Raw genomic sequence first — 13,682 nt, 5'->3', positions numbered from 1 at the left:
TCGAAAAAATTGAAAAAAACGAAAAGTGGGGGGCTGATCTAAAAATTAGTTTTTTAAAATTTTTTTTCGTATTATTCATATTATGGTTATAATATTCGAGCACAATATAGCACAAACCTAGCACAATTCAGCACAACCGTAAAAATATGTTAATTCTAAAAGTGGGGGGCTAACTTCTAATAGGTTAGGCGCACTTTATCTCGCTCCTCATGGTATTCTCGTTGGCGCGAAGATCGAGCACTCTATCGCCACCGCCGTCGTCCCCGTATATGTTATAACCGTCGCCATCGTCGTCGTCGTCTTTGTCCTCGTATACGTGATAAACCTCGTCGTCGGCTTCGTCCTTCTCCGTTCGGTTTTTTTCTTTTACCCGTCCAGCGTCATCGGTCTGCGGTTTTCCTCCTTTCTCTTTAATTTTGTCTTTCTCGCGGGCGCGACGTTCGCGATAGAGAAGAGCGGCGCGCAGATATCTGCTCACGGCTCGCAGCTCGTACGAACCTTCCGGAACAACGATTCTCCGGTCGTCCTCGCCGTAGTAGAAGCGATTGTTCGCGGACGTAACGTTCGGTATCGAATTGTACGTCTCAAAAGTCGCCAAACCCAGCTCGTATTCGTTGTCGCTCAGATCCAAAGCGGGAAAGTGACTCGCCGTGAGAACGCTGCTAGTCCCGGTCAACGTGAGCGTCAACGACATCGCGGGAGAACGTCGATCGTCCGCCGCTCCCCCAATCGATCTCGCGAAGAAATTGCAGGCACAGCTGTCCGCAGATTCTCTGATCAAATGTCTGGAACGCGCGACGATTGTACGTCACGACCGCGCTCTCGCCGCCACCGTCGCCGAGATACCGCGCGAGATCCCTCGGCGGACGGAGATTTCCAAACGCGTCGAAGTAGATCGCCAAGTTCCCTTTTTTTGCGTAAGCGACCCAATGCGTGCCCGGGCCCACCGCGTCGTCGAGATTCACGATGCCGCACTCCGCGCGTCACACCCTCGTTGGCAGAGCGTCGCGCATAAACACCCCGCGGAAGAACGGTATGCGCAAGCGACGCGCCGATCGATCGAGCTGTTCGTTAGTCGTGACGCCGTACGGAGGTAGATGCGCTAACGTCGCCTTCTTCCGCGAGGTTTTTTTTTTCAACGACTCTCTTCGCGCCACCTCCGCGCTTCTTATACGGCGCAAGGTACAACCCGCGACCCTCCATCGCGCGATTGTGTCGCTGCAATTCGTCGAGTTGTTTTTGCGCCGCTTTGTTGGCGCTCACCGCTTTGACCACGCCGGCCGCGCTACCGATCAAGGAACCGAGAGCGCCCAACATCGGTAGAAAGGGCAAGAAGCCGCCGCGTTTTGCCGTCGGAAGTATCCTCCGCTTCTTCCTTCTCGTCTTCGCGCTTCTTCTCAATTCCGTTCCTTTTACCGACGTATATTTAGCAAATAAATTAAAAATTATTGAAAATTAACTAACCCAATCGTTTGGAAATCATTTGGAGATATTTGGAAAAAACTTTTCAGAGTTTGGAAAACCATACAATAATCACAATTAATTAAAATCAATTAAGCGTATAATTAGCAGAAAGTTTCTAAAAAATATTGTTTTTTAATCTAATCGCTCCAGAATCATTTGGATAAAGTGTCGATATAATTTTTATTATTTAGAAAACAACTATATTCTAATAAAAATTAATTAAAGGTCAATATTCCGTTTTAATGTCTGCACTATAGTGCAATAAAGTACACATACTTCTCCTGACGACGAGTGGCAAGACTGGCAAAAAATCAGCAACCTAACCTACAGTTTGCTCCAATAAACCTACAGTGGATTCTTGCTGGCGATTTTAATTCACAGTCCCGTTCTCAATGAATTCAGATTAACGTAAGTAATTGCGCGATATAACAAGTACATATTCTCATCCCGATATCTCGTTATTCATACTCGTGTTTATACTTTTCCTGCTCGATTTCCGAGCTACTCTTACAACTATGAATATTAATCATTATTTTCTAATTTTCCCATTGTTTTTATTTGTTGTAATGTTTTTTTAAATGCATTAATGCAGCACGCAATTATTTCTGAGTGAACTGATTGATCGACAAGTTTGACACGTACAAAAATGATGTAAGTTTAAAGATACTGCGTGTATTGTATGTTGCTTTATTGCAAAGTATATCAAATTTGCATAATAAGAAATAAATATGTGATACATTAATAATTATTGTTACAACAAACAGATATGGACAGATATAAATCTGACAAAACTACAGATAGTTCTAGCTTTTGAATTCAAATTAGGTTAGGTTAGGTTAGGTGAAAGGGTGTGGTCATCTAGTGACCATTCACTCGGAGACCTGAGGTCCATTGTGATACCCTATTTTTAACCCTTGACCCGTCTTTACCACCTCGCGTTGAAACACTTCCAGTTCCGTGCGAAGCTCATTATATTGTCAATGCCCATCTCCGCTGCGTCTTCCAGTCCATCCAGAAATTCTTGTCCCATTGTCTGGAGGCGTCGGTTTTCTAGGGCTGGACACCAGCACATCAGATGCTCAATTGTTTCTTCTTCCTCGTTGCATTCTCTGCAGCTGCTGTCATCTGTGATTTTCCATTTCTGGAGGTTCACTCCGACCGCACAGTTTCCTGTGACGACTCCTGCTGCTATGCGAACCAGGTTCTTCTTGTGTTTCAATAGTTGCCTAGTCCTATTGTTATCTATCTTAGGCCAGAGATTTCGGGCTATCCCGCAATCATTCCGGTTTTGCCAAATCTCTCTGTGTTTCTCCAGTATAATTTCCTCTATGGCATCTTTTAGTGAACTGATCGGTGGTAGTGGGGAGTCCATTACCTCCGCGCCGTTCCCTCCCGCCCCCAGCTTTGCCAGTCTGTCCGCACCTATGTTCCCTACCACATTTTTGTGACCGGGAACCCAGCGCAGACCGACCCCGTCGCCGCGGAGCCAGAACAGCGCTTCTTGGCAACTCATCACTACCTTTGATCTCACTGTTTTTGATGCAATACTTCTGAGCGCAGCCTGACTGTCAGAGTAGATTGTGACATCCCTTAATGGTTTGCCACTCACCCAGATTAGCCTGGCTGCCTCCCTTATTGCACAGATTTCTGCCTGTATGGCGTGGCAACCGTTCTTTAGTCTGTATGACTTCTGGATGTTGAGCGCCTCAGAGTAGATTCCAATGCCTGCACCCGTTTTGGTTATGGAGGCATCGGTGTAGACTGATGTCTCGTGTTCGTTTATCACCGAGTTATCCTCCCATTCCTCCTTAGAGGGGATGCGTATGTTAACACACCCCTCAAAGTTATGCCTGGCAACTAAGTAGTCCGTTGGACTATTCAGGTTTAGTCCTTTGTTACTGTTCAGTTTTCCGATCTCCTCCAGTATTCTTGAATGTCCGTAGTTGATCGGCTTCCAGAGATTTGACTCCCTGAGCCTTACGGCTCCATTTGCTGCTTGGCCTTTAACGTACAGCTCAAGTGGTTGTAGGTTCAAGATTGCCTCCAATGCAGCTTGTGCTGTATTATTCCTCACTCCTGTGATACCCAGGGCTGCAAGCCTTTGTACCTTGGTGAGGCTCTTTTTGTTTACCTCCTTGTTCATGGCTTCCCACCAGACTAATGCTCCGTATGTAATGATCGGTCTTATTACCGCAGTGTACATCCAATGTATGATTTGCGGCATCAGGCCCCATTTCCTTCCAAACATTTTCCTACACGCATAGTAGGCAATCATTCCTTTCCTCATCCTTTCCTCCACGTTCCTTTTCCATGAGAGTTTGGAGTCTAGGATAATTTCGAGGTATTTAATTTCTTTTGAAAGTGTAAGTGCCTTCCCCTCCAGCTTTGGTGGTGTAAAATTGGGTATTTTATACTTTCTTGTGAATAGGATGAGCTCGGTCTTGCTCAGGTTTACCCCTAGACCATTCTCTCCTGCCCACTTTGATAGTTCTTTTAGCGCAGATTCCATAATCTCACTGATTGTAGACAAGTATTTGCCTGTGATCAGTATGACTACGTCATCTGCATATGCTATCATTTTGATCCCTTTCTCTTTAAAGATTGTCAGGATCTTGTTTATCACGATCAACCACAATAGCGGTGATATCACTCCTCCTTGCGGTGTGCCTCTTGTTGCCTTCTTGCTAGTGGAGCTGTTGCCTATTTCCGAGGTAATAACTCTGCTTTCCAGCATCCTTATCACCCACTCCGTGACCATGTGCTCTACACCTAATGTTTCTAAAGCCTCTTTTATAGATTCAGTTTTGACGTTGTTGAAAGCCCCCTCTATGTCAAGGAATGCAGCCAAAGTGTATTCCTTGTCTTTGAGGGATTTTTCAATTGTTCCGACAACCACGTGTAGTGCGTTTTCGACCGATTTGCCTCTTAGATAGGCATGTTGCATTTTGCACAGATTTTCTATGTTTGTGGTCTCTTTTATATGCATGTCTATCAGTCTCTCTAGTGTCTTCAGTAGAAACGATGATAAACTAATAGGCCTAAAATCTTTTGGCGTAGTGTGACTCGGTTTACCAGCCTTAGTTATAAACGCCACCCTTACCTCTCTCCATCTTCTCGGTATGTAGCCTAAAGCAAGACATTCCACGAAGATTCTCTTTAGCATCCCAATAATGCTGTTCAGAGATTTTTGTAGCATAATGGGTAGTATCCCATCCGGGCCCGCAGATTTGTATGGGTCAAAGTAATGCACCGCCCATAATACTCTCTCCTCTGTGACGATCATTTTCGCCCTCGTTTCTCTCTCCGCAGGGGTCATCAAATCCCCCCGTCTGTGGAAATCATCCTTTCTTACATCATTGTAATCAATGTTCTCGCACCCAGGAAAGTGGGTGTTCATAAGAAGTTCCAGGGTCTCGTTGTTGGACTCAGTCCACGAGCCATCCGGTTTCATGATGTTACTTGGGATCGCTGGATCCTTTGATAACACCTTTCTGAACCTTGCGGCCTCGCTAGTATCCATAAGGGATTCGCTGAACTTCTTAAACGATTCCCACTTTGCTTCTCTTATCTTATACTTAAACTCATTAAAGCTGGTCTTATATATATCCCAGCTCTCTTTTGTCTTATCCCTTTTTGCATTATTGTAGAGCTTCCTTGTTTCCGTCCTTAGTTGCCTAAGCTCGCCATTCCACCAGGGTTTGGTGGCTTTGCGTGAGCGGCTAACAGGGCAGGATTTTTTGAAAGCCCTTATTAGCGCAACTTCTAGTTCATTAACTAGAGCTTCTATTCCCTCGATAGATGGGTACTTTGACATTTGGAACTCTGGTCCCCCATTCCCGTACCCCTCCACGAGTTCGCTAAACATTTCCCAGTTCGTTCTTTTGGGGTTCCTAAAGGGCTTGCTAGTTGGGGCCGCGCGGTTTATTCTAAATAAAACTCTCCTATGATCCGAGAAGGATCGTTTTAAGGAGACCCTCCAGTCCTCAACTATCAACCCCTTCTCGCCTGTGGTCAAGGTCAGATCTATCACCTCTTCCCTAACCTTGTTCACAAACGTCGGCATATTGCCTCTATTGCAAACAGTCAGGTTATTTGTAAGAATAAAATCCATTATTGACTCACCTCTCTCATTTATATCCTTGCTTCCCCATTGGATGTGGTGTCCATTGGCATCGCATCCTATCACCAGTTGTCTGCCCTGCTTCCTGGCTACCAATACCAGGTTTTGGACGGCCTCTGGTGGTGGTTCAGCCTCATCATATGGCATGTATGCAGAAGCCAGAAGAAGCTTCATGTTCCCCTGGCTCTCGCAGGTCGCCACGGTCAGGTCATTTGTGCTATATTGTGTTAGTAGTGTGAGTTTTAGGGATCTCTTTGCCACTATACATGCTCTTTTCTTACCTGCAGTCTGAGAATGTAGCAGGGTATACTCCTTGGTCCTTAGTTCTCGAACCCTGTCCTTTGCAAGCCAGGGCTCTTGGACCAGGGCCACATCCACATTCTTTTCAGTCATGAACAGCATCAAGTCCTCCGTGGCCGCCTCGCAGTGATTCAGATTAATCTGAACCACCTGAAGCCCTGGCCGTTGCGCTGCTCTTGTCATTTGGAAGCCTCGCTTTCAGCGTACCTAAGCCGAATTTGATGCTTCCTTTTGACTTCCTAAGAGTGTCCATAGACTCGTCATCAATCGTGAAGACGAAGTCCTTTCCTTTGCCATTTTGACTCTTGGCCGATGAGATAATCCTCCAGCTTTGAGTCTTCAGGCCTTTATTCTGTTTGCCCAAAATCTTCACCACGGTATCGTCTCCTTCCGGAACCGGAGGTGGGATCCATAGTGAGATTTTCTTCCTCAGCGGTAGTTGTGACATCTAGATGACCTCGAGTTGGGCCCCCTGCCAGAGCTCGCCGCAGCTGCCGATGACTTGCGTTAGAAAGTCGCGTGACTTTCTGTTGCTGCATCCAACAACTTTGACGCCCTTCTGCCAGCCGGCCCCGTCGAAGTCAACCTCCCCGCAACTATCTCCATCCAGCTCGGCTATGGCCAGCAGAACCCTCGTTTCCACCTCCATCCACCTTTCGGCCGTCATCCTGCCATCCGGATCAGAACGATCTATGATGGCAATCCGACAGTCCTCGGGCGAATCGAAGCTTATCGAGGGCTTGACCCTTTTTGCTTCGCTTTCCTCTCCGTCGCCCGATCGCACCCTCTTTACCGTTTTCCTTTCGGAAGGTGGCAAATTGGGTTTGTCCGGCTTTGGAGATTCCACCGTAGCGTTGGCCCTCTGTAGCTTTTTTGCCGGCTTAGTCCTTGCTACCTCTCTTTCTTCGGTGATTGTCTCCAGTTTTTGTTGCTGTTGTTCGGCTTCAAATTTGGAGACCTTTTTCTTGTTTAGTTTGATGAGGTCCCTGTCCCTGGTGGTCAGTTCCTCATCCTTCTTGTTATCCATCTTTTTTAGAAATGACAGGGCATTTCTGTAGGCTTTCCTAGCCTTTTGAGCTGCCGTCATCTCTTTCTTTTTGGATCTTGCTTCCTCCTGGCAAGCTATGTCGGCCTCTGAGTCAAGAAGATCCCTCTCGACGTCGGAGTCCATACAGTCAACACTGCCACCCTTAAGCGATTGCTCGTCATCGGTCGCCCTGTCGATCTGTACTTTCTCCAGCCGGGAAGAGATGCTCCTCGGACTCGCCCCGCCCGCAGGAGTAGCAATCACCATTTTTCCACTTGATGCTTGTAGAGTGGTTCCGACAGCCAAGTGTTCCACCGTCGGCTCCGAATCGAGTAATATTGAGCTCCCCCCCCAGAATCCGATCGGAGCTCAGCCACTTCCAAGGAAGTGGAAGGATTCCCCATTTCTGGGTTACCTCCTGGGGTATATCTATTTATATCACTCTCTTCCATTGTGGTTTCGGGTTTTTTGATTCCCTTGTCCGCGATCGCTTATTCCGCTCAGAGACAAGTCTCTGATTGTTATTCACGACTGTCCAGAGAGACCTCCCTGGACGTTCCACTATCCGCAACCTGTGGACGCGCCCGGTAGCATGGGAAAACTGCCCTTCACTTTTTAAAAGTGTCCCGGGTGAATTCAAATTAATTAATGCAGATTTATATTTGTCCATATCTGTTTGTTAATGATTAATTAATTTGGATTTAAAAGCTAGAACTATTTGCAGTTTTGTCAGATTTATATCTGTCCATATCTGTTTGTTGTAACATTAATTATTAATGTATCATATTTATTTCCTTCTTATTATGCAAATTTGATATACCTTGCAATAAAGCAACATACACAATACACGCAGTATCTTTAAACTTACATCATTTTTGTACGTATCACATTCAACTGAGAACATAACCAACTAAGTAATATTTCGATATGGCATTTAACAGTTACAGAATCTCGTCGGATTAATTTGCTGGGACATTTATAATGTCTTCGGTCCAGCGTGCGTTTTCTCGCAAGTTAAGCAAACAGCATGTTGCCGATGTGAGGCGACAAATTGCCACTTCTACTTCCTATTATTGTGTATTCTTTCTATTCTTGTTGAGCAGTGTATCAGGATTTTTTTCTACTGTATGCAGTCTTCTTTGAAAAACTGGCATATAAAGAGATTGCCAATAATCTTGGAGTAAATTAATATTTAATTTCTTATATGCAGATGTCCCTGTACGAGGTATTAGAACCACTTGATTACGAGGAATTCTTGGGACAGCATCAGTCAGTGCTGGACCGCGATCCTTTAAAACCAATACTAGATTTTCCACCGAGAGACGTCAAATTGAGAGTCATAAAGAGGAAGATTCGAACAGAGGAGCCAGTAGTATCGCACAAATCAATGTAAAAATATAGTCGAAACGCTATTACAATACAGTTATTTAAAACTGGGCATCCATTCTTCATTTTGATCATTTGGCTTTCAGTGATACCGTGTCGCCTTATGTGAAAAGATGCATTGAGAGTTTTCTTCAGACTGGGTCGTAATATATCGTAAATACAAAGATAGAATCTCATCTATCGCCAGAGACAGATTGCTTCATGATACACCTAGACAAGATTTCGAGGTATCTAGTGCTGGAGATAAAATTATTGTATTTGTGATAAGCAGGAAGTGAAAGCGATTTATCTTAATTAGGTAGATCAAGAAGATGCAAATGGCTGTGTATCACCGAACGAGAAAAAATTTCAGGGTGAGATCTATTTCCAATTAGATCCAATGCTGTTAACATTACTTTTTAATCTCACGATACGCTAGAACGGAAAAGATAGCAGAACAGATCTCTCGTTTTTACTCTCCCGTTATGTTTACGCCACATGTCGCGCTAATTTCTGTGGAAGTAGCGTTATCACGCTGTTATTTATTATGTAATAGGTGCATCATTGTTCACACACACTCACACACACACATTACACCACCACACGCAACAGCAGGACAATGATATTATTATATTGATAATTGCGAAGGGAAGAACTAGTTATATATACGCTCTAGCTAGATCATAGCCGTGATTGATTTTAGACTGGACTACGAAATATTGATAATACGATAATATGTATGTTTCCACGAGTAAAAAAAAGATTACATGATAGGCCGCTCGCAATCACTCGCAATACGAATAATAGCAATGTAAATGAATAGTGTGATGAGAGGAAAAGGGAGAAGAAAAAAAAGGAGGAAAAAATGTAATCGGCGAGCGTGGGCCTTCGTCGAGCACTGCTAAGATTTTTAACTTTTACAAGGAGACTCGAGTATGAGAGAGAGTGTGTGTGTGTGTGTGTGTGCGCGCGCGCGCGCGCGTGTGTGCGTGTATATGCAATTGGTATTTAGTACAATTTTCTGAACCTGCGAGGCCGGCGGGAGATACATAATGTGTATGTTTCAGTGATCACATTTTTCTACATATATTATTATTATTATTATTGGAATAATAAAAGATTAGTACCGGATCGACGCAGTCGATTACTATATACGATCTTTATTACTATACATCCAGTTTTCGTAGACGTTCCCTCTTCATCGTACCCGAGAGGGTAAAAAAAAGAGAAAGACAATTATCAACGTATGTGTCTCTGACTTTACTGATTTATTATTATAAACGACAAGGTACAATAATACATTATAGTACTATTACGTTACTGCGCAGTTAGTTAGAGACGATAGAAATCAATTATGTATGTATATGTATATAAAATTTATATATAAATGACAAATTTTATTTATAAATAAATTATATAAATATATATATAATTTAACCGACGTAAAGTGTAAATAAATATTAAATTGTGTGTAAAAACTTAAAAATGAACGTAAGTGTCCTAGACATTGTGCAGTAAAGTTTGACGATGTGCGAAGAAAGTCACGTTCCTTGTTCGTGAACACGTGTAGCCAAATTAATTAGATATTAACAATATCGCAGGGAGAGAATTGATATACATTTTTGGACTTTTCGGCAGTATCAAGATTTTTCGTTTCATAAACACCAGAGTTACAAGCGTATCGGTAACAATAGCTTGTCCGCTGCAAATTTTTCGATTTTTGAATTGCAAAGTAATATCCGAATCGAGGCTTCTGTCTTCCCAAGAGAAGAATCCCGGCGATTTCTCGGTTCCGACATTTTAAGGAGACATTAACAGAAGCCTTAAATCCGTTATAACGGAAATAAAATAACTTTTTACACGCAAGGAACCGTACTTTTTGATAACAATCTTCCTTGCATAATTCTGCGATTGTCTCATGTTTTATTAAAGTGAGGCATTTTCTCACGCTAATTACACAATAAAATAAACAAAGAGAATTATCGGCTACAGAACGATCCTCACACTGCACGTAGCACACGAACGCTTCCGTTTAGCGTATATAAAATTATATATATATATATATATATATATATAAACTCTCGAAAAGTTTAAATTCTTTCTCCTCCGTTCTTTAAAGTTTTTGGTTATTGCGTCACAGCAGAGTAAATACCAAAAAGAAAAATGGTAATTCCTACGTTGAAATAGGTAGATTAGACTATGCTAAATCACGACGCTGCGTTACACGACGGAATTGAAATCCCCACCGGGTTTTGGGACCGAACTTCCAAATATATTATATTTCCGAATACTTACAAAAGCGCGAGATTTATTCTTATAATGTGTGATCTCTACTTTATTTTTTCCTAACGTAACGTATTAGTCTTTCACAATTAATCTTTTTCCCGTCGAGACCGCGAGAAACGCCTTCTCGATCCGATTAGGCGAGTAGCAAAAAATCGTTATAAATAATTTCGCTTATAAAAGCTGACTCCTCTCTTCTCGAATGCACAATCTTAATTCCTCAGTCTAATCTATTTAATCAATCGATTTCAAACTTTTTAAAGCTTCCTTCAATTCCAAACAAATTCGTTGTTGTCTTTGCCTTGCCCAGTCGTAGCACCTCATTAACGCGATGATTTTCTTCCTCTTGGGACCAAACAACGTAATCTACCAATTTTCTGACTTGTTTATCATATAACTCCTGTAGAGAACCGGCTTGATCGCCTGATTTATTCGCCAAATGGCTCTACTATCTACAACAAGAATGATCGTACAATTTTATTCGATATGCACCTTGGGATAAAGATCTAGAAAATTACGATATGTTAAATCGGGCGAAACAACTTCGTCTGTAAACTCGAGACTATCTCCTTAACCGGTCAATTCTTTCCAACCGGATATGGAACTAATCTTCTAAGGTCGGGATCAAGACACCTCGGTAGTTCTTCGAGTCTGGGACTGAGATCCAATTTCAAATCCCCGGTAAGCATTTTAATCGTTTCAAGTTGGAACCAGGTCTTCGTAGTTCAACCAAAAGCTTATAAAAATCTTCATCGCGAAGTCGTTCGCTTTCCTGCTTGAAGAAGCTCGAGACTGTTAAAATAATGGGCCTATAAGAATATCAAGATGTTAGTTAAGCCTTTCAATAGGAAAATGCAGCATTATACAAACCTAAAGCTATCGAGGCAATTGGCAAAATCGTCCGGCGACCAACTACGTCTTTTATCCAAACTCCGTCTTTCTAGCGAACCACGTCGCGTCGGCGGTTCCACTTTCTTTCGCCACTGTTCCAGACCGCCCGACTTTCTGTCTAAAAATCCAGCAGTGCTATCCGTATCACCACCGCATCCGATTACACCAGACAGATAAATTGCAGTCCACGCGAGAGGCATTCTATAACGACCCAGGCATTCGCACGCAGCAGCTGTAGCAGCTACCTATACGGAAATGAATAAGACAATAATATGAGAAATTGCCATTTTGAATGCATCAGTATTTTATTTTAACATTTTATTACCTTATCTTTATTTTTATCTTTGCGTAAATATGGTTCGGCACACTCCGATATATCGCCCTGCAATACTTTCTCGAGCCGTACGACAAGAAACAAATCGGGACTGGGTTTATTGATGCTCAAAACGCATTTTCTAGTTAAGGTATTTACATCGCTATAAGCGATGTGTCCTCCAAGCATTCTTTTCAATCTTTCTGAATTCATGTCGACATAGAAATTTTCGGACACCTGAAATATAACAATTTGTAATTAGCATTATGCATTTTTGAAGTTGTAATTTCAATGATAAAAAATATACCTTTTTCTTTTCTCTGACATCGTATAATGCAAGACTCGCGAATATTGGCTCCACCTCTAGTTGTAACTTTAATTGCAGACATTTTACGAGAATTTTATGAGCAAACTGTAGGTTAGGTTGCTGATTTCTTGCCAGTCTTGCCACTCGTCGTCAGGAGAAGTATGTGCACTTTATCGCACTATAGTGCAGACATTAAAACGAAATATTGACCTTTAATTAATTTTTATTAAAATACAGTTGTTTTCTAAATAATAAAAATTATATCGACACTTTATCCAAATAATTCTGGAGCAATTGGATTAAAAAACAATATTTTTTAGAAACTTTCTGCTAATTATACGCTTAATTGATTTTAATTAATTGTGATTATTGTATGGTTTTCCAAACTCTGAAAAGTTTTTTCCAAATATTTCCAAATGATTTCCAAACGATTGGGTTAGTTAATTTTCAATAATTTTTAATTTATTTGCTAAATATACGTCAGTGTTCCTTTTCTCGTTTTCCTTTTGCGTTCCATACCCATGCCCAGCTTCGTCTTCGTCTTCATAGCCGCCCATACGGCCGCCGCGGCAAGTCTCTCACCGGCCGTGGAATCCCTCGCGGTGACGCGCTCGCGCGCCCTCTCGGCGAGCCGTCGATCGGCGACGTGTCGCTCGGCGAGCTCGCCGCTTCGCAAATACGCGACGTCGTGCTCTCGACACGCCGCGTCCAACGGATTGAATCCGACGTATCATCTCTCCTCCGTACACCGTCTCGTAATAAAGATAATACTCGAGCGGCAGGCAACGCGTATAATCGCTCGCCCAACGGAGTTTGCCACCGTCGTCTCTATCCACTCTCGCTCGCGATTAGTTCGCGCTCCGATTTCTCTTTGCAGATGATGGGTAGCCAGATTCCATCGCGCGTCTTCCTTCACCACCGACGCGCACGCGTTTGACGACAACGGTGCTTCGACTCTCGCCGATTCGTCGTCCGAATCGGACGAAAACTTAGGCATGGGCTCGCGACAGCGCAGTTTGTCGTCCGATTCCTCGGACGATGGATAACGGCGATCGTTCATTCGCGAGTACGTATCGCTAATGCTACATTTGCACCGCTAACGCGTCTATATCAAAATAAAAATCTCCATCTTCAGTCCGCCACATTAATGTTTCAGCGTTATCATAAGTATCGAGAAACCTCCGCTGAGATCAAAGATCGGCGATTCCGATTTCACGACGAATCAGATATCTCGTTAAGTCGACGCGTCGCGGATGCCTATTTCTCACGAACGGATCCCCATTTCTTACGAGCGGTTTGCTGATTTTCACGATCGGTTTCCTGATTTCAGGATCGAACGTTGGTTTGCAAAGTTCTGCGTACTCGTCGCTCATATTACGTTAAGAGAGAAAAATACATTAACTTATACTATTCCAATGCGTTTAATAACTGCGATCGTTCAATCGCGAATACGCATCGCTAATGCTACACTTCCGCCGCTAAGGGCGTATCTTGTCAAAATCAAAGATTGGTATATTCCCGTACTTGTCCCGCCAAATTAATATTTCACCATATACATAAATATCGAGAAACTTCCGCTGCGATCGGAGATCGGCGATTCCGATTTCGCGAC

The 13,682-nt window shown here is 43.1% G+C and overlaps 1 protein-coding gene across 1 annotated transcript in view; it reads right to left on the bottom strand.

The window, feature by feature from the left end:
• Nucleotides 1–11,404: 11,404 nt before the first annotated feature.
• The window catches only part of LOC112459948 (dedicator of cytokinesis protein 6-like), a 15,462-nt gene continuing 13,184 nt past the window's right edge, over nt 11,405–13,682 (bottom strand). Inside the window, exons 2-3 of the mRNA XM_025024324.1 lie at nt 11,776–12,000; nt 11,405–11,695 (exon numbers count right to left, since the gene is read on the bottom strand). Coding sequence (XP_024880092.1) covers nt 11,420–11,695; nt 11,776–12,000 — 501 coding nt within the window. The 3' untranslated portion in view covers nt 11,405–11,419. The remainder of the gene's footprint in view (nt 11,696–11,775; nt 12,001–13,682) is intronic.

The sequence above is a fragment of the Temnothorax curvispinosus genome, unplaced genomic scaffold (genome assembly GCF_003070985.1).
Source record: "Temnothorax curvispinosus isolate PA1 unplaced genomic scaffold, ASM307098v1 QBEX01010266.1, whole genome shotgun sequence".
NCBI lineage: Eukaryota > Metazoa > Arthropoda > Insecta > Hymenoptera > Formicidae > Temnothorax > Temnothorax curvispinosus.
Note: the sequence above shows the minus strand (reverse complement) of the source record. Positions and strands in the feature narration are given on the sequence as shown.